At 35.5% G+C, this 22381-nt stretch overlaps 2 protein-coding genes across 3 annotated transcripts in view; both read right to left on the bottom strand.

Moving 5' to 3' along the window:
- LOC148937995 (uncharacterized) overlaps positions 1–2204 on the bottom strand; it is a 42859-nt gene extending 40655 nt beyond the window's left edge. Inside the window, exons 1-2 of the mRNA XM_089073032.1 lie at positions 2122–2204; positions 1784–1883 (exon numbers count right to left, since the gene is read on the bottom strand). The gene's annotated coding sequence lies outside the window, so the exon portion shown is untranslated. The remainder of the gene's footprint in view (positions 1–1783; positions 1884–2121) is intronic.
- A 767-nt stretch (positions 2205–2971) lies between these two features.
- The window catches only part of Gprk2 (G protein-coupled receptor kinase 2), a 33079-nt gene continuing 13669 nt past the window's right edge, over positions 2972–22381 (bottom strand). For both annotated transcript variants that reach the window (XM_089072968.1, XM_089072971.1), the window contains 6 exons: positions 14288–14383; positions 12986–13343; positions 11944–12850; positions 11207–11344; positions 10113–10241; positions 2972–9785 (listed from right to left, as the gene is read on the bottom strand). In XM_089072968.1, the coding sequence (XP_088929094.1) occupies positions 9690–9785; positions 10113–10241; positions 11207–11344; positions 11944–12850; positions 12986–13343; positions 14288–14383 (1724 nt within the window). In that variant the 3' untranslated portion in view covers positions 2972–9689. The remainder of the gene's footprint in view (positions 9786–10112; positions 10242–11206; positions 11345–11943; positions 12851–12985; positions 13344–14287; positions 14384–22381) is intronic.

The raw sequence follows: 22381 nt of genomic DNA, 5'->3' as shown, positions 1-22381 counted from the left end.
CAGGATAACCATAAAGAATAGGTTACTTTCTTAATAATTAAAAATATTTATTATAATATATTTTTAATATATATTATTTATTTTTATATATGTATATATTTTTTATCATTTTTGACAATTTTTTTTATTATTCTCTTTCTTTTGACAATCCGCTTATTTCATTCGTTTTGAAAATCGCATGAACTTATAAACGTACGATAATTAGTAAAAAATATGATTGTTGAATTTCTAAAACTCTCATCTATTCTAATTAACAAAGGAATTAAAAAAAAGAGAAAAGAGAGAAGAAACGAAATTTCGCTTCGATTGCATAAAAATGCGTTTCTATTGACCGGATAAAATGATTTGTACGTTGTTAGATTTTTGGGTGCGTCTGTGCCTCTCAAGATGTGATTATACTTAAGTAGAGTCTCGATTTTTTGGTATACGACTAATAACGCTTAAAATGCCCGGAGCACTAATCAATGGATAAAATTTTTAATTTTACTTTAGAATTCCCTTTACTCTTAATTGTCCAGATGAAAAATGTTTTTGATTCAATATATCAAATAGCAGCGATATTATCATTGTGTCACTTTGCATCTTTAGAATTTCATTTCTAAGAACGGAAGATAGTCCTCAGTCTAGGAAATGGCATCGTTGCACATATCCGTAGCAGAGTTATTTTAGGACCAAAAAAAACGTATTTTTTACAAGATATTCGTAAAACAAGATCTTGCCTAATTAAAAGATCATCCTAACTTCTCATGTATTAGTTTTAGTTATTCCAGTATCATATTTAAAAAGCAGCTCGGCGATTCGTCCACCTTCTAAAAATTTAAATATTTAAATTAAGAAGCATAGCTATTACATATTTAATCACAATAGGTTTTAATAGTTTAGCATTAAAATAGAGTTATTATCGTCGTGACTCTAAGGCACGTAAGACAATAACTTTCTTTCGCGAATTTGGATGAACGTGTCTTCATAAAGGCGTATCGTTGATGCTGCTCTCTCGTTGCGAATGATAATTGCATATTTCTTCGTCATTTTAGCTATATATTTATGATTTTTGAATGTGACTTCAAAAATCACAAACTCATCAACGCTCTTCAGGATGCCTGCTGGTGCGAAATTACACTAATAAGTAAAATATTGAACCATTTGTAATTACTTTAGTAAAACGCGTTCAAATAATTTTTGATAAGCGCCAAATATTTAAAAATCCGTGCCATTTTCATTATTTTGAACATTATTAAATTTTACATATATATTTGTAGATATTTAAATTAATATTTAATATAAATATTATTAATTGATAATAGTATTTCGTGAGAAATAAGCTGTTAATAAAAGTTTAAATAGTTATTATGAATTTATAATATCGATTTTGACATAAATATTTAATATTATAGCGAATAGGTGCCAGCAGGCATTCTGACTCGTGACAATAAAATATCAATGAATTGGTCGATGATAAAATTAGATGAGAAAAAAGCGAGACAAAGTTAAGGAAGAATATTATTAACATGAGTGCATCTTTTATATTAATTTTTTTGTTAAAATACCATCCATAATACGAATGCGTTTTGGAACGATTTTGAAAGATTAATCGATTAACGATGAATTGTGTAAAGTAATGCATCATCTTTTCATGTGACGCGTTACAGATTAACAATCATGCGAGTTAAGAAATGTAGCTTAGGATCTGAGCACGTAAAAAGAAAAGTGGAAAAGAAAAAAAAAATATATATATATATGTATAAAGAGCGAAATGTGACAATATATTATATTGTGTAAATACCTGTGTATTGATTACATAATTCCCTCACTTGTGATCGAATTAATGGACTTGTCGAAGTCGCAAAAATACAGTCGTAATTTTCCTGCGCACCATCTTTTAACTGCGAAAGGAAAATAGAGAACGATAACAAAGAGATAACTAACGAGATTACGACGAGTCTGATTATATACGTGTCTATATTTGCATGTGTATAAACATATAAGTTATAAATACAATAGATATCCGCGTATTTATAACTTACACACGATAATATATATATATAAAATATATATATATGTGTGTGTGCGTGTGTGTATGTATATGTATATTTATATATATATTTATAGCTTTTTACTCACAGCAGTCGTACAACGTATCAAAATTGTAAAAAAAAGAGAAGGAAACGCGGGAATATATTCATTTGGCTTTCCGTGGAACAGAATGGTATTTTACAGTCTTCCTTGTTCTCGGCTCCTTTTCCGAGGATTGTCGACTTGTAAAATGAATCTATGTAGATATCGTCGGTCTACTTAGAACTAACTGAAGATTCGTGTTAAGAAGCGTTTCGAAGAACTGCGCACGTTGCTAAAGTCGCATAGCAAAAAAATGTCGAAGTCTGTTATATCTATAGAAACAAATTGATACGGGCGAGTCAAATTACTAATTAATCGCTGCCTGACGATCGTTCGTCAGGCGATTCTAACATTCCGGTATTCTTTTTCGTCTCATCAGCGGTTCGAAAGAATTCAAACATATATAAATAATCACACATAATATTGTTAATCGGCTAAATTAATTAAGCGCTTTAAATTGATAATTTAAAACGCTCAATTGGGTTGGCTACAATTTGTCCTTCCGTCATCAGGCTTCCGCGAGGCTTGCGGTTAACTAAACGCCTCTAAATGCGTTTTCTTCGCGCAGAAGTTTATTGAAACTCGGCTGGTTAAAATATCGCGCGCTATAATCTACAGGACGACGATAATTATATACTAATTCTAGCAGCGAGCTGATTTGCGACAGTCTCCCGTTGCAAACGACGCGACGGCATCGTTAATAAAGGCGCTTGGATGCTTCGGGTACGATATCACGTAATGCAGAAATAACTGTGAAATTAATTAAAATTGTACAAAGATAATAATTTTTCGTTAATGAAATTCGAGAGTTCAATTCTTGGAAAATTTTATAGTGATTGAATAGTTAAAGAAATCGTTATCATTCAATAATCTTATATTTCATTATTATTCATTACTGAAAAAACGTTGTAGCATTACAATTATTCCGATAATTTGTACTGTTTATAAACACCGCTAATATACATTAACGCCATCACGATAAGTCAATCAATGTATTATCTTCATTATCTTGGCACGATAAATATAACCGATAATAAATACAACCGAAGCATCGTGACGTTATTACAGGTGCTGACAGCAACGGACATTGAAGATGAGAGAGGAAAGATGAATGGAGAGACGAGTATAGATAATAATCGCTCCGACAGCACTTTGTTTCGCAGTTCTTACTTTCGCCTTTAACTGTAAAAAAATTTAAGTAAAATTGTGCAAAGCTTACGGCGAGTGTAAAACTTATACGGTTTACAACAGAAATGTATACATTTCTATCATATAAATTTTACGCTTGTACTGTTAATTTTACACATACCACTTGTACAATATATAATACAGTACTCGCATCTACATCCGCGCTTAATTAATTCGAATCGATATTATTATTATTATTATTATTATTATTATTATCATCATCACTGACGTATTTACACAGAATTGTCTGCCTCCTAGCGATGTTACTCACACATCTCGAATGACACACGGGGGAAGTTTTCCAGTGATGTGATGAACGACATATCTGAAATTATTCCGTTTCGCATGTCCGGCATATGGAAGAGTCGTGTGCGATATCGATTCGCAATGTCGTAATTTATCATGTCCGCATTTCTAACGACAAGTCTCGATTTTACATTTAACGGACCGTGTTACGACGGTTTTACATGAAATCGCGGGACAAACGTCGCACAGGAAGAAAAATGTCCGCGCACAAGATATACAAAATATAATATAAAACAATAAGTGATATTATCTTTTTTGTCTACCTGTCGATCAGTCCTAAATTACTGGCACATTTGGAGACCGGCGCGGTACTCGGAACTATGTCACGCTATCAAAATTATAACAATCAGACGCGCAATCAGACGATCCTAAATTGAAATTTACGTCACGATGATCTCGCACGCGTCCCGCGAGATCGGCAATCGCTTCCTGCATATCTACATTAATTGTGTTCTATCCGATAATGCTGGAAGCATTCTCTCAAGTTATACTTAGCTTGTGTTAAAAGTCTCTCTCGTACAGACCTGTCTGATAGACAAGAACAAGCGACATTATACATTCTAATTAGCTATCGCTTAATAATTTTTTTAGGATCCTGCTGTTATTCCATAAAAATAAAACAAAGATGCCTTACACGCATGATAGGATGGAATGATTATCGAACAATGACTGTAGCGCGTTACGGAGAATATTAACGTGGGAGACATACCCATCACCTTAATGAATACTTTAACATTATAATTATTAGTCATTAATTGTGTTATCATTAATGGTCGTCACTTGTTTAAATCTGGCCTCAAATTGGATCGACGAGAGAATTCGCGCCCGTATGTGATTATTATGTAATAATCAGAAAACGAGAGTTATTTAATGTGATCCCAAGAATATAGTTTTGATGAAATTTGATTACAGAGAACATTATATATATATATATATATATATATATATATATATAAATTGGACATTTTCTGTGATTTATTTATTTCAAATTTTTGGATCAGATTAAATAACTATATTTTATACACACACACACACACACACACACACACACACACACACACACACACACACATACACGCACGCACGAATTAGATATATGTATATATATATATATATATATATATATATATATATATAATCGCATAAATGTTACATGCTTACACAGATCCATAATAATTTAAATACGAATTGTACAAAGGAAGCAAATGCTATTTGCAAAACTATATTCAGCAGTCTATCGTATATGTATATATTTATGTATATATATATATATATATATATATATATATATATATATCTATCTATCTATCTAGCTATCTAAACTACATACACGGAGACAAAAAAATATATGTATATTTCTGTGTAGATAAGAGCGTGTTACGCGCTTTATTTAGGCTTATGTATGCTAGAAAAATTATTAAATAGTTTGGTATTCTTCTTGCAAATATATAATAATCGGACATCGTTATCTATACAAGTAGATCACGCGACGGATCTCATTAAAGCGAAATGTCTCCCTTACCCGTCGTTATTACATAATAATGTGAAACGATGTAACAAGTTAAAATAAGAAAATAATGTTAAAACGATAAGAAGTAACATCTTAAAAGATATTCCTGCAATGGTCAGTATACTAACAACGAGATTAAACAGGGCATTTTAAAAAATCACAGTTGAAAGATAATGTTTCGCTATACTGGGTGTTTTCCATTTAGTGACACAAGTCGACACAAATATCATTTTGTCCTTGTTAATCATTGAAAGCCAAAAAAAGATAGAACGATACTTGTGTCGACTTGGGTCTAAATGGAAAGCATCCACTGAAGAGTGAACTCGTGTGTTGTCGACAAAAAGAATAAATGAGTCACAAATCGATAATATGTTAAAAAGATCATAAATTAGTTCTATACTAATTTATGAATGCCATTAGCAATCTAATGTGTCTCCCTTTATTAAAGTATCTTCCCGCGAAAATAAATTAGAATAAATTGGCAGGAGTCCATTTTCAAATTAAGTAATAATTGATTAATTTGCGATTTGTAACATTAATAAGCATAAATTATTGAATATTGATCAAGATTAGTTAAAAATTCTTTTTAATTAAGATTGGAGATTCTTGAGCTTTTTTTATTTAATAAATAAAAATATTTTAGCATTTGCACTGGGAGAATTGCGATTTGTGCGATGTAATATATTATGAATGTGTGTCTGTCTGACGGTTTATCCGACAAAAAGTGATCTTTTACACTATCGCATAACCGTGCTTTTTTACATACTTTATCATTGATCTCGAACCGGTTGACATAACCGTTATAAATAGAATAGTGTTTCTCACATAAATATTATTATATGTAAAATATAGTTGCAAGATGTGATACATAATGTATATCGATGATTCGATAACGTATCAACATCAAGGAAGTTTAATTACTGGTTTATCACCAATTTAAATCGTTCTAGTCAATCATCGTTCTGCGTACTTTTCCATTTAAATAATACATATTATATATTGATAATATATTGATATTACACGGATATTAAAAAATAAACGTCAAATGTCAGTCAAGTGTCAGAAATAATATTCTGAGTTACAGAACGAGATTATAAATCTCTCATTTACAGAGATTTGTTTATTAAGTTTTCTGTATTTACAAGACTAAAATAAAATAACGTCGTTCTTTTTAATATTTTCTTATAATATGATATGTTTGTATTTAATATATTTTTTTATATTTAATACTACTTATAATATTTAAAACTATAAAAACTTAATATGTCAAAAAAATGCATGGAACAACTCTCTTGACAATTAAAAGACATTCGACGTCCACCCTTCAACTATTCTCGGATCTCATAAACTAAGTCTTGTTTATCTTAATCATCATAAAAAGTAATTACTTTTACAATACTGAGCCACAAGGAAAAATTTGTTCGGAGTATTGTTTACATAACAATCGTTAAGTATAATTTGTGCGCCTCACAAAAAAATAAGCATAATTAATAATAACAAGTAAATTCATAATTTATGTTCATTAATTCGGCATAATAATTAAGAATAATAAATATAAAATTTTTCACTCAATTCACAAAATCTAATCTAAGTTTTTGTTTATCGATTCCAAGAACTCAGTTTTAAAAATTTGAAATCTCGTCAATTCACGTGAAGCTGCGTATGCGCGCACGTGAACATGTTTCTGCGATCGTTTGTGCGTGTCTCTTTCTAACAGCATCGGTTTTACACGAATAAAAGAAGATGTACCAAGAAGATGTACCAAGACGCAAAATCGTTTATACATTTGCTAGTGCCACTTATAAATCTACAAGGCTCTTCTCAAACGTTTATTTTAAGTGAATTATTTCATCTACTCATCTTTGTATCTCCTTGACAAGAAGCTATACTGCCAGATAACAAATTTCCAAGTCCAATTACAATGTGTTCACTTGATACAGCAGTCATTGAGTTAATCTCTATAAATCCCTTTGTAAATGACGGAAATTCGTTATCGCATTAGACAACACGGAAAAACGTTAAAGTAAAAATAAAATTTTTTTATTCAATATTTTTATCTATCTAATATCGATTAATTTTTTCGATATTATTTTAGTAGAGGAAGAGTCAAATTCTGCGAGAGATTCTCAATGAGATTAAGAATTTCGAATGTATCGACGTTCGCATTCGGGTTTTATAGGGAGGAGAGCGGTCGGACGTTTTCGACATGATGACCCGCGACGATTTGTTTGCCAAAGAGAAGCGAAATCTTCAACGGGAACCCGAATCGTTGGCACACGTTTCGCAATTGGAGATGGGCCAAATTGCTCACAAACTGTCCGAGTGTGCCTGTTAATCTGATTCGCAAGAGCTTTTCGCTCACATTTCTAACAGTGTCTTTTGAAGCGTGCATGCGTACAGCAGATTTAATGCGTCACACAATAAAGAGAATGAAATGTGGTTGAGATTTCAAATGTCTTCAATAATAAAAATAAAATTTTAAATTCTACTTTTTGGGTTGATAGAACAAATTTTGAGAATCTTAATTTTAATAGATTCTTTCTTCTTAATAAGTCTATAATTTTCATATTATATATTAAAATCAAATTATTACGTATTATCAGATCGGCTCGAATACTGGATTAATCTATCGTGAGATTTCTCGTGTCAGAATATGATAAAACAAATGCCCAGAAAGAAACAAGGAATTTATAACTTTTCATAAAACACTGCTATGAAGAATGATGGATGTCGCTCGGTTGGAACACGATCTCCCGAAACTATCGACAAATACAATTTCCATTTAGTATCCCTTCTTCTGTGTTTTCTAGATGTTTACCATACGATACCATACGATAAAGTATACCGTGTGTTAAAGGCATTCGAGAAGAAAATAATTTTATTATTAATGATATTTGTGCGTTGTCATGTAGTGGCAGCATTATTAAATATTCCGAAACACTTTATCGTAAGTTTATCTTCATTTGTCACTTTGTCAGACTTATCCGACGTCTCCATTTGGCAATGCTAGATCAATATCATTAATAATTTCGTTCGTCGCATTTTCAGTCGTAGCGTCTTCTCGGCTCAACTTACAGCATCGTATGCACATGCTCCATATGCCTGCAATTGCAATCTCCGGATATATGTATCGGGTTAACGTTTATAACGCGCGAATACACGCGAGTGTTTATTTGCATCGCGGTAGTGTCGGGTGTCCGTTTGCCGGTAGCTTAATGCCGCGATACGCGAGAACGAGCGAGCGAGCGGGCAGGCGAGCGCCGGCTTTCACGTGCTCTTTTACGACCCGTCCATTCCACGTGCGCGCTCGTTATCGCTCGTCTACAACAGCTCTTCTTACTCTATTTCGGCCCCCGCGAGTCTTAAACCCTATCGCGCGCGTTCATAAATCATAGAAGCTATTCGCGCGCGCTTACACGCTTACGACCAAAGTTCTTGGCCGTGCAGCCTCCGACGGATATGACCTTACCGAACAATACATTGAGATCGTCGACGGTCGAAAAGTGGACTGAACAAAATGGTAAATCGTCTCGAGATTCTCGGGAAGTACTTAAAAGCACTCGGATTTGAGCGTAAATAAAATTAAATTTCAACTCACGATTTCTCACCGGCTACGTCGCGCACCAATGTGACTCTCTTCGACGAGATGAGGTAACGAGCTCCTCAGTTATTAAGAATAAAGCGATATGAAACAAAGATCTATCCTAAGAGAACGCGAGAAACACTCTTTGAAAATTACTATATAGTATATAAATTAAATTTTTATAAATTTACTATAATTCAAAACAATTTATAAGTACGTCTAGAAGTGTTCACGCGTGTATATAATTGCACATTTGTTTATCCGTTTACATGTATTCATTTGTCTCAACTCAAAATATCGAACTTGAGATTGAAGATTTCAAGCGCCATTTCATAGTTAATGAGAAATAAAATGAAAGTCGAATTTCCGTCGCATTCAGAATATTACATGAGCTACGTAATCGTGCCGTGAGCGACACTAATCGTCTATCTACATATCGCCTTAAATTTTCTCTCGTCCGCGACTGGCGATTCGGGACACATCGAGGCTCGATAAAACACGTCGATACACATTGATAGACGTGCAAAAGTGCACGTCGAGCATTCCCGCGTTCGAGCTCGAGGAAAATATATTTGGTAACGAACGTGTCATTCGAACTTGACAGACGCATACAATGTGTTTGGTTTGCTGCGTGTGTTGCGTTTGCTTGTTGCATATGAGCAGCTGTATGCGCGCTCGTAGAACCGCGCGGACGCACGTTTTTTCATCGCGCGCATCTCGAACCCGACCCCGATGAACCCAAGAGGACGCTTCGGGTCCGCAGTCATTGCGGCTTTTTATCAAGCGAACCGTACAGTCACTTTCGGAGACTGTTCCCGAGGCTTCGGGTGTCACTGAGAGGGAGAATGAGATCGGTTTGCTCTTAGCACAGCAACCGCAACCGGCGGCACCTGGACGCGCGACATCGTCAGCAACGTCGGGGTAGCGGCAACGTCGAAATGGCGATGACGTCGATCGATTCAGGCTGTTACTTGCGCTCACCATGGATCAGCTGGCCGGCATCTCCGAGTTCTGTGTCTGTAACAACTCCAGCAAATGGCACTCCGACAGCGGTACCTCTTTCGTACGAGCGCTCTGATTCCTCTGTAATGCGTGTATATAATATTGCAATCTTACGATAATAATATATATATATGTATATATTAGAATATTTTTCTATAACAATTAAAAAGTAATTTAATAGCAAAGAATATCTTACAAACAATTTTAAAGAATATTTTGATCTTTTAAATCTTTTAAATCTCTCTTTCAAGCATTTTTTAAATAACTTTTAAAAATTCATTAAAAAATATCTTAAAAAGTCTAAAACATACTTTAATCTCTTTCGGATATTTTTTTAAATATCCAGACTGTTTTCGAAAATAGATTTAACTAATCTTGTAAAAATAAAAACTTCATAAATTAAGTTACCTTTCTCCGAAAGGGAAAGCAGCCTCTGTTCTCGTTATTGGGCGGTGTTTGGCTTACTAATAAATCTGGAGTGGGCGTGTTGTTAGGACCAAATACATTCAATTCCTTAAAAGTTCCAGTCTCTATCATCTGTAAGAAGTCAAACATGTTAGATTACGGTTCGACGATCTCTGCGAGGTACGTAGTAAATGATTTAAGGTCGGCAGAAGATGGCTCGTGTGTAACGCGTTTTACACATCGCGGCTTTAAATACATCCACCCGAATAACGCCAGTGATAACGAGCTTCTCGCGCTGCCTCTGACGTAGGAAAACACTTTGCGCGAGCTCTATATTTTTTGATCTAAGTGCCAGCATCGCTCTCCAGATGTTCCGAATGCATGTAATATAATATTTTCAGAAAGCAAAACAAAGCAGAAACCTCTAGAGCGCAAATAACGTGACTTTATTGCTGCCTTGTTACATTTTAAATTCAAATAAATTTTACATTTTCAGAATTTTAACTCGAGAATTAGCCGAGATACTTAATTCGAGACTCACAAGAATATTATATAAATGACATCCCTTCGTTTTTATTAAGATAACACCTGCGTTACAAAAATCGGAATAAAATATACATTAAAATTGATATTCTCTCTTAAACTAAAAGCGCTATTTAGAAGCTAATTTACTGTTTTATTTTATTTTAGTGCACGAGCCATTTAATAAATATTTATAACTGAATGATAATCTCACGTTAAATCAGCGTCCTTATTTAACAACAATTATCCTTTTTCAAAATTTTCTTGAAAAAAAATCGAAATTTGTTAGAAAGATATTGTTAAATCTCAAAATTGTTTCGGATTTCCTCTGCACAGCTTCTGACAATATTCAAATATTGTTGATATCAATATGAACGTTTAAGATTAAGTGTATGGGCGAATGAAGAATGCGATTTATTCATATGTTATAATGGAGATCTTGTAATCGTCTGCCGCGTGCCGCATAGGAATGATATTATTTTTATAGGAAAGGTCAAAGGCCTCCTCTCAGAGACGCAATATGTCTCACAATCGGTGATTACGATATGGATGTGTGACACATACGGGTGTCTTACCTCATTTTGCCATGGAATGGACACGCTACCGGTGTTAAACTTGCTGTAAAAGGTGTTGTCCGTGGCGTCTAAATTAACACCTTTCACCGTAGAGAATTGTTCGATGTCCAGAACATCTTTAGCATAAACTGCACGAGGCTGTAACGATAAACATGTTAATCAATGATTAATAATTTTCATAACCTTGGATTAATGTGATGTTGATGATGTTCTATGCGATGAATCATGCAAATGACAGTAATGTATCCTTATAGCATCTTTAAGCTATATAACTAAAGATCATAGTATTAAAAATAATAGAACTGAAAATAATAGAACATTAAATTTCTAACAATTTATATTTCTTAGAACATCATTTCATTATATAACCGCGGCAAAACACATTAATTAAGAATTCATAAGTATAGGAATATAAAAATCTCAAGGCTAATTAATCGATAGGATTCAAAAATAGTTATTGTGGAAAGTCGTCGTGATTCGTCAACAAAATATTCCAAATTCGAATTCCAGCCGATTTCGTTAATTCTTTTGAATTTCCTACATAAACGTTGTGTTAACTTAGTAATTATTAAAGTTATCGAAATTATTAAATTAAATTCCTATACACAATTTACGTTCAAAAATGCAAATAAATGAACTCGCTAAAAAATTTGCGTAACAAGCGCGAAATGAGAAACAAAGTAAGAAAGGGATAAAGTCTCGATAAGACGATCGATCATCGAACGACACCTACTTACATCCGGCACAAACGGCGGTTCCCACATACCAGCCTCGACCCTCTTCCAGTTCAAGCACTGGAAGAAGCTATGGAGCTTCACCTCCTTCGCCCCATGCCGTCCGCACTTGCAGCCCAGTCTGTTCTTCGGGCTCTTCTTCAACAGCTGCTGGCACAGACTCTTGGCGTCCTCGGTGAACCTGGGCGAGTACCTCTCTTGATCCTCCTTGACGCGTCTGTCGACTTCCTCACGTTTGACCTTCTCCTTACGGGCGCGGAATGGCGCCTGGCCCTCGATCATCTCGTACAGCAGGCAGCCGAAGCTAAACCAGTCCGGCGAGAAGGTGTACTTCTCGTTGTCGATCACCTCAGGCGCCATGTAACCCACCGTGCCAACCCTACCGCGCACCATGTCACCCTCCGTGATCTCCACCGCGAGACCGAGATCAGATATCCTCACGTGACCATGATCGTCCAGCAATATGTTCTCCGGCTTGCAGTCCCTGTAGACGATACCCTGAACATGAAGATGCTCCAGACCGCACACGACCTCGGCCGCGTAGAATCGGGCGCGATTTATGTCGAAACCCGGCTCACCGCCCATGTTGTAAATGTGAAACTTGAGGTCGCCGCCATTCATGACCGTCAGCACGAGGCAGAGCGCGTCCTTCGTCGCGTACGCGTACGCGAGCGAGACGACAAACTTGGAGTTGATCTTCTGCAGCATGTTCTTCTCAAGCTGCACCATCGACTCGCCCTTCCTCTTTTTGATGCGCTTCTTCTCCAGCTTCTTGCACGCGTACATCTTACCGGTGGCGCGCGACTGGCAGGCGCAGACCTCGCCGAAGCCGCCTTTGCCCAGCACCCGGTACATCCGGAAGGTATTGTACGTCACCGGTTGCGCCTCCAGCCATTTCCACTGGAGGTACCTGAAGAGTCCGTAGGAGAAACATCATTCGATTATCTACTCTCTAATTTTCTCTCGTCAGAATTAGATTCTCGTCAAGGGAGATTCTTCTCCACGAATTTATATTATTTATCTGTCACACAATCTGGCATTTCACCTGTAGAAATAGAAACTGCTGAGAAAAGCCGAGAACGGCTCGCCGGCCAGGAAGTTCTTCACGGTTTGCGCGACCTCGGTGAAGAGCTCCTTGCCACCGGTGCCGAGTTGCTCCTCGCACTGCGAGATCAGGGAATCGTTCAGGATGTCGACTACCTCCGAGCCCTCACGCTTCAGATACTGCTCGAACAGCTCCTTCGCCAGGTCGATGCGATTCTCGTCCAGCTCGATCTCGTACTTCTCGATCGCATCCAGGAAGAGATTGTAGCGGTAGTAGGCCGGCTTTTTATCCTGGCAGAATTGTCGGAAAAGCAGCCGCCCGATCGGCTGCTGGTCCACCACATAACCGTACCTAACGTCTGCCGTGCCGACGTCGTGAATCACGATGTTGATTACATTCCCGCAGCTTAATTTCAAACGTTGATTTTTCGCGAATTTTTTTCCGAGATGGACTGCACGTCGCGCCGCCCAAAGCGTACATATGGATAAATTTAATTTACATTCGCGAAATCTAATATGATCTCCCGTCTCCAAAACGAATCAGATTGTCATAGCTTTTTATTTAAAATTACTTCGGTCTGTTTTGTCCTTTTCGCGGAAATAGACAAAAATATTCTTGGATAGATGGTTACGTCATTTATTTGCGTGTGACTATAAATAATTCTAAATTAATTTATGTACTTTTGAAAATTATTTTTCCGATTAAATTATTCTTTAAATCAAATTAGAAATGTCTTTTTAAAAATTAATAACTTTAGATTAATATTATTATTATTATTATTATTTCTTTATAATATTATTATTTCTTTATAATATTATTATTTTTCTTACAATACGTAATTATATAAAATATTCAATAATAAATTAAACTAATTCGCTAAGAATCTTAAAATACCACTGCGATTTAGATAAATAATAATTTTAAGTGATATTAAAAAATTATTTTCTTGTTTTATAGGGCTAGCACACTTGCGGACACAAAACAGACGCATTTATTCGCAAGATTTGATTACTTCAAATCGGAAGAGCGTTATCAGAGTAGGTTAATGGGACATGCAACGAGCGTTGTCTCCATTCCTCCGCCCATTCGATTTCTTTCAACTGCGTACTGCATGTTGCAGACTAAGATTTAATAATCGTATGAGTCTATTGAGTAACTTTTCATTACGATTATTTTGTGTGTAGGAACGCTCATTATCGGAAAAATTACAAAATATTATTTAAAATTTATAAAAATAACTTTCGATTAAGATCACTATTTTTTTCGGTACTTTTAAAACCTCTACAATGATTTATGACTCACCCAGTTTATCTTTTAGGCCGATGCACTGGGAAATGTGTGGGAACTGAAGCATCTTCCGCCATTTCTTACTCCTTCCTTTGTTGCTGTCACCACCACCTATAAAAAAATGATAATTTTCACAAATATTAATATTAATATTAAATTAAAATAGTAATAAGAGAAAAAATTTATATATAAATTTATGTAACTTAAAAATATTTAACAATTCGCTTTATTCACTATTTATTTCATTTATTGTATTTTCATGCTGCTAAATTTTTATATTGCTGAGAGTTATCTAAAAATTTTCATCGTTGGAAATTTTATCGTCACGCAAATGAACGGTAGAATTTTCCAATTTCCATCCGATGTTATACGTTAATTAAAAACAAATACGCGCATGGTTTTCCTGTTTGATGACCATTAATTAGAGCTCGAGTGAAATTTGTATAGTAATCCAGAACTTCTACGCGTGTATTAAAAGTAAATTAAAAATACGATAAAATTTCATTTTCTTCGATATCGATGTAATTTCCATCTGATAATAAAACGATGTATTGAAGTTACGTATTTAAAAAAATAAACCATAAATTTTGTAGGATATAATTATTTGGTCAAATATTCTTGATATACAATGTAGGTAATGTCTTTTATTAATTACCTTTTGTTAATTTAAGAATTCTTAATTAAAAATTTTTTTTTAATCTTAAAAAAACAAACAAATTAATTTAGTATGATATTTTCGAGAGTCCAGTGACATTTTATATCACAAGTCTCTCGAAAATATCACAATAAATAAAAATCAAGCGCTGTTATCGATGAGCAAAAATTCATCGTTTTATTACAACTATGTATTGAAACTTTGTAAAATGATTTTTTTAATAAATATTAAATTTTTGCGTTGCCGATAACAGCGCTTGATTTTTACATTTGATCCTTACATTTTTTTATCGTAAAATTAATTTATATATTAAGACTAAAGAGATGTAAAAAAGATGTAAAATATCATTCATAAAGAATTTTATGCAAGAATATTGCGCGTCTATTGGATTCGTCTATTCAATACTTCGCAAATGTCTTCGATCACGAAGGCAGATGGACAGAGATATTCGATTGAAAAGTGCCGGAAGTTGCGGAATTCAGTCTAACAAGGATAAGACAGATATTGGATAGCGTTACGAGATTTATCTTGGCACTTTGCAGAACACGAAAACGACGTCGAAAAGTCAGCCGCGATAGAAACTAAACGACAAGAAAGTTATTCCTTCTGTTCACCGCCGGAAATATACAATATTCCCACGTTCAATTCCTACAAGGCTCTTTCCGCCGTTTGGAGGACAATTTCGCTCATGTAAAAATGCGCAATTCAAACTAATATGACGATAATTTTCCTATTTTATATTCTTATGTCTGAATAATATAATATGAAAGTATTTATGTGTGAATAATATAAAAGCTGACTATAACTATAAAGTTAAATAATATAATATAAAATACACATGAATTTCCAAACAGAAAATCTTAAAGCTAAATCATAGTTGTTTACTAACAACATATTCGACTTATATCAATGTATTGTTTATTCTTATGTCAGCTTATGAAAAAGACGTTTCTTCTCATTATTTATCTAAATAACTTGGCTATGATTTCAGTTGTTTCTTTCAGTTGTTTATAAATTACTGTAATTCATAACTTTGTACAAAGTTAGTTTAACTCTTCTTTATACAAAGAAGAGTTAAACTAAACTATTACACTGAGAGAAAACAAAATAGTTCTGGCAATTATATTTATGACAATTATGAAATTTAAGTACCTGCAACTAGTTTTTCAAAGTAATAAGTATAAAATACAGATATAAAATATAGTATTAAATACAACAAAAATATAGTCACGATAACAACAGTACGATAGATGTACATTATTAATTGATAGCGACTCAACTACGTAATAATTACGTAGTTATATAGACTTCATACAAATAGAATATGACATTAGATTTTTCTAATTTCTAATTTAGACAAATATTTTTGTGAAGTAAATATAATGTCACAATAAGATAAGTTTCAAAAATACATACTGACAACAATGGTACACGATATATTAGTTTATCTAACGATTTATTACAAATGATTAATATTATTATACTTTCTTGATTCATATAATTTGTCAACTATTCTTATTACAACTTTATTATACATAATTGAGACGCCATTTGTGAATAGATTTCTAGTTACTAGAACTTTTTTCTACTGAGTACGACTTTTTTCTCCGAGTAAATATTCAATAAATATCGGAAGAATTTCGGTAATAAGAGACAATAATTTTTTTTGTCAATCTTTTATGCTGTAATGTTACCGTAATGTCAAAATTGATATTTTTCAAATTACGAGCAAATTGGGAACAATGGGCTTTTGGCAAATTAAATTAAACCTCTGACAAGCATTATCCTCATTCGATCGCGAAACTTAAAGGCTCGTAAATTATTCCATCGTTTACGACGACAAATAAGTACTAACAGAAGCTATCGGTGTATACCGGCAGAAATTTATTAATATCTTCGAAGCGACCGTCATAACATTAGATAACGCGTTGTAACAACGCGTGTTGCGCGTTACAATGCACATTCTATGCGATGACGAGCGCTGATATGCGGCAATAATGATTTATAGCGTATTTGTCGTTATTATGAGACTTTCTATCGAATAATTCTGCTATTCAATAATGTAAAGGCAGGAAAAAAGAGCACGAAGAATTTATTGCTGATAACTAAATTCCGAGAATAATAATATGTCTAGTTTTGCAGCACGAATATTCAAGATTCCTCATTCGCTTTCTCTCGTCCACGAATTTCTTAATCAATATAAAGTTAATTTATTCTTAATAGACAAGTATTCAAATAGACTAATAGATTAATTAATAATTCACCGCATAAATAATGGAAGTTTACAAACAACTACGATCTCATGAATTAAATAGGAAATAATAAGCAATGCGAACGTTTATTCGAGTATCCAAGTGTGAATCTTGATTAGTTGCAAAATTCGAACGTTAATTGAAAGAATATTTAAAATTCAATGGCCGATCCCAGGTTAAATCGAACAATTCGCGGGCAAAGTGATGGATGAAAGGCGGGAATTCCTGAACACTCTGTATATTCATTTACGTTAAGCGAATTCCGGTTATGGCAAAAAAGACGCCTTAGCTCCCGTCGGAAATGATCCCATCGCGATGGCGGCGGTATCGATCGTGCGGAAAAACGCAAGAGACACGGAAAAGCGGTGGGAGACGCGGACGGTCCTCGGTCCCAGTTTTTCGCTTCCGTGAACAAGCTCATCATACAGGTCATTCCAAGAAGGCCATATCCTCCGCTGTAACGGGAGATAATAGATTATCTGACAGGAAGTCGATTTAGAGATAGAGAACCATATATCAGAGCAAGAACTTTCTATATTTGTCCGCGCGCTTAGAGTCCGACGCGTCAGGAACTTTGACAAATAATGAATGGAAATGTCAAACAGATCCGGCAAATTCGAACAATGAGGATAGATCGAGCAAAGAAATTCCGTGCGATCTGCGCAGCTTTTGCTCTTTCATTGTCCGGCGAATAATCCGCGAGGGAGGTCAACGGTGTGAAATAAAATCCAGAACAAGATTGCACTCTTTTTCCATCAAGCGGATTTATATCGATGGAAATTTCAAGCACATTATTCGATATTTCAGAAAGAAGGAATTATCCAAAAGCATCAAGGATAAAACTTTCATTAAGACCGAGGTAATTCGGGTCAGACTCGAGAGAGCTAAATGCAGTTTCTCGACGTTTACGGCCACTTCGGGACACCCTGTACCTCGTCGACGTATGCACGGGCCCGCTCGTTCGATCCCCAACGAGCGGAAGTCGAGGGTCGCGTAAGCTCCACCTTCTCTTCCACATCGGCGGAGGAAAAAGGAGAAAAACGGGGGAGGAAGCGAGTGCTCCAATGCGTGCGAATTGCATCGCGCGCGGGACGAGGACCTGTCTAATGCACGCTGCATCCCATTTGTAGGAAAAAAAAAAAAAATCTATCTCGCGACCAGTCCGTTAAACATGAAAAGTGTACAATGATTATAATTAAATGCCTCGCTTGGAAGAGAAGCAATTTTTTATTTTTTACCTTCAATTTTATATATCGGTATTGAGAAGAATCGCACACCACGGTTAAATTAATTTTGGGTGGTCGCATAGTAGCGACGAGGAGTTTCAAAGGGAAGATAGAAATATAATTTCCATCATTTAGGCCCGATTGCACCAAGCGAAATTTAAATGTGTGTCTGTCTGTATTTATTTAGAAAGAAAGATAAATACAGATACACGTTTTGTTAAATCTCGCTTAAAGCTAAAATAACGTTGGCGCGACCGGGCGTCAGCTATTAAAAAATTAATGGAAATATTATTTACCAGGCAATAGGAGGCAATAGAGAGGATTAAAAGAGATCTGACGTGAGCCATCTAAATTTCTTTTACGTATCTCTCGCGAGCAAGCCTCGACTGTTCTACTCGTAGTGGACCGCACAGCTGTTGCCGATCCCGTTCAATCGGTGTGCAGTCGCGTCGGGGATGCCGCGAAATGAAAAACCGCATTCGGCTCAGTGAATCGCGAGAAAGGGAGAGACATAAAACGAGCTACACGACCGACCGACTACTCACGTGCATCTCATCCAATTCCGAAAAGTGACGAGAGAAGAAAAACAAAAAAAAAATAGGAAAAAAATATCCGACGAAAAATTATACGATCGAAAATATAAAATATATTTTTATTCCGTTGACAATAGGTCAAAAATGAGTCGAAACATTCGGATATATGTTATTACGTTTAAAATTTATTAGTGTATTAACGTAAAAGATGTTTATATTTGCGCATCGTTAACAGCGTTTGGACTAGTCGCTTATAAATTTTTTGTCTTGACATTTTCGAGAGTTCTTTGTTATTTTATCGAAAGTAAAAATTCAAAACTATTTATAAATCAAAGTTCGCGAATAATAAGCTTACTCTATTCCACAGTTTTCGATTAAATTCAAAATAATTTTCTCGCGCAATTTTTTACGCCAACTGATAAACGAGCAGCGCGAAACGCACTGCGTAACGCATTGCTCATGCATATTTCATCCGACAAATGACGTTGTGAGATACACTCACTCGCTGTTAAATTGTATCAGTTTCCGCGGCTAAATGTATGTACGATCTGTATCGCTAAGTGTACCATTTAAAATAATTATTGTTATCCCGGGCGCGGAAATTTATTCGCGACAATTCGCGTCCCGGCGAGTGTGTTCCCGCGGTCGTGGAATTTTCTCACGCCTCATCGTCATCACGTAATTATATCAGCGTGCGCGACGAGCATAACTCCGTAGCTTCGTTCACGATAATTGCATCGCGCAAATCCTCATTGCTATCATTATGATAATTCAAGTTCCCGCGGCACGACGAAACGTGACTTTCGATTATATGAAGTTGTACAGGCTCGTGTGTATCCATCCTCGCAAAACGCATATTTGGCTTGCGATGACAGTCGCGTGCATAATACATCATCGCGATGTTGTTGCATACCTGTTTCATTTGACGTCATTGCATAAGTGCATTTTTATGAACATTATAAAGCACATCTATCGTACCGTAAACGGCGGATTTCGTGTGAACTCTTGGAAGTTTTTTCTAATGTATGTTCAGTATTCGAAAGATTCTGGTTGAAAGAATTTCTTCAGAAGTTATCTCAGGAATCTCTAAGAATATATTCCTAATCAATGGCAAAGGAAATTTTAACAAAATGAAAACGTCTCTTTTTTCCACGAGATGGGGTAAGGTACCTTTTAATTATTAAAAATTCTAATACATTCATAAAGAAAGAGGTATAAATTCTTCAAATATAATTTAATAATTTCAATATTCAGATGTGCTAACACCTTTCAAATGCAATTTCGAAAATGCCGAGTTTCGGAATTTTTTAAAGGAAAAATACAATTCTAATCGATCGAAAATTACTGAATTCTGACGATGAGAATTATATATGCGAAATAACGAGAATTATGTACTAATCGCATCTAGAGGTAATTACAGAATTAATCCGGAGACATTAATGCACGACATGCACTTCTCGCCCTCTTGGCGCGCAAACGCCACCGAGCGACCGAGAAATAACTGGTCATGATAAATTAGAATTTCGTAAGTGGGAAAGTTTTTCATCGGCGCAACAAATTGATTACAGTCATTTCCCGATTGAACGGCCGCTAATTACGTCGCCGCGTTACGGCGAGCACAAGAGACCGCTAATTAATCCGTTACCCCCCTCCCCCGTGTAACCGTCGACCGTGCCGTATACTTACGTAATTCGTGGCGACCGAGTCTCCCGCGCGAAGCTTTCATTTATAAAGTTTATCAAGGCGATGCGATTACAAGGCCATTGACGTGGCTGGCTATCACGCGAACCCATTTACCTACTTTCCGACCATCAACACGCCTGCACTCTTCGACAGGACGTTCGTAATGTGCTAATTGAATGCCGGCCGGTGGAGGGTGAGCTGCCCCTCCCCCCGTTGGATCCACTGCTCGCGCCCGATTCGTAATTTGCGGTGATCGACAAAACTCGGAGCTCAGAGGAACGTAACCACGTGATTTCTATGCAAATTTTATTTCCGAAGAAGTTTCCGGATTTTTTCAACCTCTCGAATTAAATTCTGTTAAAGTTCACTGGGAAGTGAAAAATACTGTATCCCATTTGTTTCTATCAAATAAAATTTTAAACAAGAAAAGCTTTTTAGATTTTACATCTGTTAAACTAAAAGTTTTATTTTTAATTTTGATAACAAAAATATTTTATATATTTTTTTGTTTTAAAAGCTTGTTTTTAAAATAAGAGAACTCTGTGGAAAATATATTCACACGCGCGCGCGCGCACACACACGTACGCACGCACACACACACACGCGCGCGCACGCACGCACGCACGCACACACATACCATACCACACATACAAATATGATACTAATCATATTAGCAATAAATTTATGCATTAAATTAGCGATATTAAAATTGGATCTTTAAAACATTTCCTTTTCCTATGACAAATAAAACTTTGTGACCTTCGTTACTAAATGTTTCTCTAATGAAAGCTAGCTATGAATTCCCATGGGAAAAAAGGGCGAAAAATGTTGAAATACCTGAGCCTATATGACATATCTCGTGGGGACGCGTTACAAAGCATAATGAAAAGTAAAACGTCATGTTTTCCTGTCAGCAGCAAAGTTCACTGTACCCTGTAACGAGGCTAAAAATAAACGGCAAGCAGGACGGAAAAACAGAATTGAATCGAGCGTTTGTCCCTGCAAAAATCTCTCGAGAGTCTATTTTTTGGTGCACACGTCTGAGGTGCGCGGGAGGTGCTATTTTCATCGGTTCGAGTTTCTCGCGAAACGCCGTTAATTGCGAAGGGAACTGACCGCTCGTATTAAAGAGTTTTATAAAAGCGTTTTAGACAAAAAAATTATAGGTGCTGCTTTATATATTAAATAATAGTCGAGTTGAAATCAAAAAGCTAATTCGAGACGCTTCTGGGATCCGGTCAATTCGTATTGTTATAACTTGTGCAATTATAAATATTTTTTTAACATCCATTTGTAACAAAAGAAAAAAGAAAAGAGCAAAAGGTCTTGCTATCGTAAAAGGTTTCGAAGAGACTGATACATCGCACTAACAATATTTTAACACACACACACACACACTCTCTCTCTCTCTCTCTCTCTCTCTCTCTCTCTCTCTCTCTCTCTCTCTCTCTCTCTGGTCTCCCTTTTCCTCCCCTCTCTCTCTTCAGTTCTGTACATCAATTAAGTAACAAGTATACGACGATGATACCAAGCCTGTGCATGCTTAATATACACTGTAATTTCGTTCAGTTTACCAACGTTCGATTGCTCGCGCAGACATGAACGTCGACGCTACAAATACTCGAGTCTAAATACGATGGCGCGTCTCTTTACACATCAAATTAATATAATTAATAATTATGGGATTTTGTATTCTACAAGATTTATATTCTGAAAAAAATCACTTTAACAAAATTTCGTTTCTTTCTACATTATTTTTC

Source organism: Pogonomyrmex barbatus, unplaced genomic scaffold (assembly GCF_055798465.1).
Source record: "Pogonomyrmex barbatus isolate J1 unplaced genomic scaffold, ASM5579846v1 scaffold1, whole genome shotgun sequence".
Lineage (NCBI taxonomy): Eukaryota > Metazoa > Arthropoda > Insecta > Hymenoptera > Formicidae > Pogonomyrmex > Pogonomyrmex barbatus.
This window is presented reverse-complemented; position numbering and strand designations above follow the sequence as displayed.